General features: G+C 35.9%; 1 protein-coding gene across 1 annotated transcript; it reads right to left on the bottom strand.

The window, feature by feature from the left end:
• Window positions 1–251: 251 nt before the first annotated feature.
• LOC116170735 (cuticle protein 16.5-like) lies at window positions 252–839 on the bottom strand. The gene is made up of 2 exons (XM_031487240.1): window positions 706–839; window positions 252–650 (listed from the first exon to the last, which is right to left on the bottom strand). Exons 1-2 carry the CDS (start codon window positions 712–714, stop codon window positions 252–254), a joined length of 408 nt encoding a protein of 135 aa, XP_031343100.1. The 5' UTR covers window positions 715–839.
• Window positions 840–4983: the final 4144 nt, after the last annotated feature.

Below are 4983 nucleotides of genomic sequence, written 5' to 3'. Positions count from 1 at the left end.
ACCACCGCATGAAAAAGCTTGCACATTAGAAGATAAGAAATTTAAATAGGACAGAGGAAGGGAAGAGTAATAGGCTAATGGAAAGGTAGGTACGTGTCATTTGATGCTTTTCTACTACGTCGTGGAAAGTCTGACGTATCCTTACGACCATTAGACTAGAAATGGTAAAATTTGTTTCTTATAAGTTTTTATTACTTTTCCTTTACGGCTAAGCTTGAGAGAAATATAAATTAAACAGGTTAATTAACGCCTTAGAATGCCGGTGCTCCATAACTCGTTGAAGGTGCTACCGGAACTCCATAAGATCTGGAAGGCGCCCTAATAACTGTGATTGGTCTGGCTTGCAGCCTGTATCTAACTACGGGTTTGCGTACTGTAACTTGTACGTTTTCGTACTCGATTTCCGGGATTTCTTCGTATTGAATTACACGACGTGGGGCGGGGGTGTATCTAACGACGGGAGCTTGGTATTCGACGGCCGGGGCTGGTATGGTCGGGACTTGGTACGAGGTGAACGGCCTGGCTGGTCTCCTTGGAGCTCCATAAGTTGAAGCTGGAAGCTCAAACTCTGTCTGCTCAAATGAGGCTGCAGGTGCGTAGTTTTCAGCGCACACGCTGACTGCGACGGCGACGATTAAAAAGATGGTTTCCTAAAAAAAATTAACCCATTAGCCACCCCATGGATGATCAACGTGAAATACTTACAAGTTGCATGTTTGCTGTGTGACTCCATCGAACGTTGACTTGAGTTTTTATATATTTTTGAACAAACAAAAATGTAATATAGCAATTTGATCTATCCGCGATAAACTTGTTATGGTAGCAATTATTTCAATGTCGTTGCCTTCTAGTTCATTAAGTAGTGTACACTAATTACTGTTACATTCTTAATTGTCCAAGTTTCCCAGTTCCGTATTGTAAGAACTAATTAATGTTTTATAACCAAAACATTTGTATATTAACAAAAATTTCTCTTCCTCCTAAAAATCAATCAAATTTAATAATTGGTATAACTCTTTTGTCTCAGCATTTTCAGATTCCTCCATTGAAAAAGGATGAGAGTATTAATTATATTTTATGAAGGAGTTTACCGAAAAAAATTGATTAGGTACTCCATTCACTTCAAAGAAAAAGTTCACTTAAAATACCTACAGTTTGCACGAATTGTGCTCAAAGCTTATGATCTGAACTACGTTGACAAGCAAGAAATGTATCAAAGCAAGTAGAAAACTGATGCATTGAAACTCAAAAACAGTCATTCAATTGCCAATAATAGCAGATTGATTAAGCGGTTAGTGACAACCAAGATTCATTGCTGAAGCTATTATCCAATACAACGAATTTGTCTTGAACCAGTTCCCTTATAATTAAGCTTGAACCAAAAACTAAACCGCAATTAAGCCCATAAGGTATACACAGGGGTATACATCATTGAATTCAGAATAAAAAGAGCTTTAAGAATGTGATACGGAGCATTAGAGCCGTATTTAAAAAAATTAAGTTGATGATGGTTCCGCAAGAACGAAACGTGAACGTCGGATTAAACAACTAACAACTCCGCCTTAAAGGGCATTAAAAATTGCTTTGAGAAGTGTCATTGCTTATTTGCCCTAAGTCAAATATTACCCCCAAAAAAATAGTTCGTAAAAACCAAAAATCCGACTTTTTCAAAATATGACAAAAACAACAACAAAATTTCTTCTTAGACCTTTTATAGCGCAACGTTTCTCCCATTTAACCAAACTATAATGCTTCAAAAACGTTTATTTTTCAATCAATCTAAGACAGTCGACTTGCGTTTTATTATTTTTAGAGGCAAGGCTCTATATTTTCTAGTAATTTTCCTACTGTGTCTCTATATCCTAATTTTCTTCACTGCAGGCTTCTTTCAGAAATATTTATTCTCGGTCGAACTGAAACAGGTGAATCTATAGTCGCTGCTATATTTCTTGGTAGTTTTTCCACTGTATCTCGTAATATAGTCAAAATATCGTAATTTTTCTCACCTCTACCAGCTACTTCTGAAATATTTCAGAAATATTCAAATTAGAATTAGTGTATATGCACTGTTAGCTATTAATTTTGGCATAAGGTTTCAGTTTGTGGTACCAACATGAGATTATTCCTGTTTCTTCATGTACGTACCTTCAAATTCACATCGAGAGACAGAACTCAAAAAGTGGCAATGAGAATGTGTTTTGTATTTTTTTTGTATCTGTTCAAATAACATCAGAAAAAAATTAAAACAAAATCGACAAATTTCGATTTTTGTTGCATCTTCGGATGTAATCGGAATTTTCTAAGATAATCTTTTCTCTAATTTATCCATCGTCGCATATTCTATGGTTTCGGAGATCCCCATGATAGACATCCTTATTTTGGACACTGTATAGGTCCCCAGTCTAAGAAAAACTTGAATTAAAATACTTGAAATATCTATAATTTCTGCAGTTCGGTCCTAGGTTCAGTCCTTTTGCTTTTCTCCGAGAACTCTACGCGTGCACGTGAAAGAGATGGGAGTGGGGGAGGGTTCGGCATATTTGTTCTCGGACCACCAACAACCTATCGCGTATTTTGCTAATATAAATTCAATCAAAATCTAGAACTTCACCTGCTCACCTACACATTTCTGTCACTCAACGTATAGGTAAACTAGAAGTTGAAAGGACGCGATACACTCTGCAGTATGTCCCGAGATGACCTTCTCTGTACCTATAATAAACCCCGTTTTTATTTTTCGTGAAAACGCCATTCTTCAGTCCTGCTTATTCCAAAACTTTAAATGTACCATTTCGTTTTCCTTTAAAATGTTAGGTTTTCGAATAAATTAAAAAAACCTGTTTTTTGCTATCAAAATTTTGACTAACTCCAACATTTACAGATAAAGTCAGCTAAGCCTTGATTATTGACAAATGTATAAAATTGTAGATACGCTCCACGCAAATTTTTTATGCCTACTGTTAAAAAGTATCTGGAATGTTGGGTTAATGGCAGAGAATTTATCTCGCGATGTGCTAAATTCTTGAAGAAGGAGTTCATTTTACGGTTGCTGCTGCGAATTTCGCCACGGTGAGAAGTATAACGCGCGCTGTCATAAAAAGGAAGCAGCGAGGCCTTTTTTGTTGAAGTTTTTTTCTTATTAAAAGTTAAAAGTTTCTACCGTCCGAACAGCCACCGAAAGTTTGTTCACCTTATTCATCAAGTCAGCTTTTTTTACCATCTAATACTGTGTTATAAAGCAAAGTGCAGTTCAGAGGCTGTCAGCGTTTATGTGAGTTTAGTGCGCCTGCAAACCCCTTGTACGACCAGATTATTTGGATTATTTAAAAAAAAACTGTAAATAATTTTAAAATTTCTTATTCTATTTCTCGACCGCCTCGTGCGGGGCAATAGGTCCAAACAAGTTTTGTAAGCTTCTTTCAGGGATTTTTTCCATTTTTCTTTATGTTTCGTAATAAATTTTGGCATTGACAGTCAATTATTTGTGTGTTTATTGGAATCCATTGTGCAACCTGGATAGAGTTTTCATGTCAAATTTTTCTTTTCGTGTCCAACAATTATGTTAGGTGTAAATGAAAAGTTGATCGATGCTCCCGAGTCTCCCAAATTATTAATTCAACGTAGAGGTTTTTCTTTCACGCGAGCCGGACGTCTACGGGGAAAATAATTACAATTCTAAATTTAAAGATTGTTTTGTTTTGAGCTAGCTGGACCGTGGGTGGTATTGTGATCGCACGCCATTGCACATAGCAACATATAACAAGGGACTAGAGTGTGTTTTAATCCCGATGATAATAATAATAATAATAATAGTTTAATGCCCAACAGAAAACAAATTCCAATTACAGGACATTTAACAGATAATATAGAGGCGATACAAGTAGATGATGCAGTTTGTTGCTCGAAACGTAGTTGATTTTAGCTCTGTGGTAAAGGTAAAACCCAAGAATGTTTGCGGTTAGCAAATTAAATCATTTTTAAAATTTGCTGCCACTTTTCCATATACCTAATTGAGAGACGGGAGTTGCCGTCGAGATCGAAAGGAAGGCCTAGTCCACCATCCGAAAACTGCGTAACACCACGTTTCGAGGTTCCGTTCATTAAAAAGCAAAAAGCAGAATTTTCTGCTGTTCTTCATCTTGGATTCTGGTCACCAGCACCACGACAACCTTTTAGGGTTATGTAACAAACGCAGGGGAACGATTATTAATAAAATCGTTTCGCATTTCGCGTTTCGCATAACGCATTTAAGTTGTGCTTAACTTTAAGTGAAACCTTTGAATATTCAAAGGTGATACTTCATTTTGACGGTGCAATTGGCCATGAGATCTTAAATTTACCAGGTTTACCAGACGGGTCAATTTGAAAATATAACCCATTGTATGCTTCATTGTTATAAAGCAGAAGCGAGTATTGCTATTGTTGTTTACCATTGACCCTGTTTAACCTTCCAAATAAATGAGCAATGGTTAGATTTATGGCCTTGTGTTTCATATTTATCGTCTGTTTATAATATTATTCTGCAATTATTTCGCGTTTTAAAATACTTTTAGAAGTTGCGTAAATGCGTAGGTACTGCACAATGGAAGAAGAATGGAGCAAATTTGTTCTCTCCTTAAATGATTGAATAATCCCAAGTGATCTTTACATTTCTCGACTCGGTTCTGCACAGAAGATCAAGTAAGCTACTCTGGCAAAAGTTGTGCAAGACGACATACCTATACCTACTTGTAAGTTCCATAACATATTCATCAATTCGAGACAATTTCTGTATGTACATACAACTAAGAATGAAAATTTTCGGCCCAGATACATAAATACCTAGGTATAACTATTACGATACAATGCTAATTCGCATTTTGTAACAACTATTTCTGGGGTAACTTGCTTAAAATTAGGATATTCGGCGTTGTAAATTATGCGAATATACTTGTTATAATAAAAAAATTTATTAATTTATTGATAATACATTTACATTTCCGT

The sequence above is a fragment of the Photinus pyralis genome, unplaced genomic scaffold (assembly GCF_008802855.1).
Source record: "Photinus pyralis isolate 1611_PpyrPB1 unplaced genomic scaffold, Ppyr1.3 Ppyr1.4_LG5, whole genome shotgun sequence".
NCBI classification, from domain to species: Eukaryota; Metazoa; Arthropoda; class Insecta; order Coleoptera; family Lampyridae; genus Photinus; species Photinus pyralis.
This window is presented reverse-complemented; position numbering and strand designations above follow the sequence as displayed.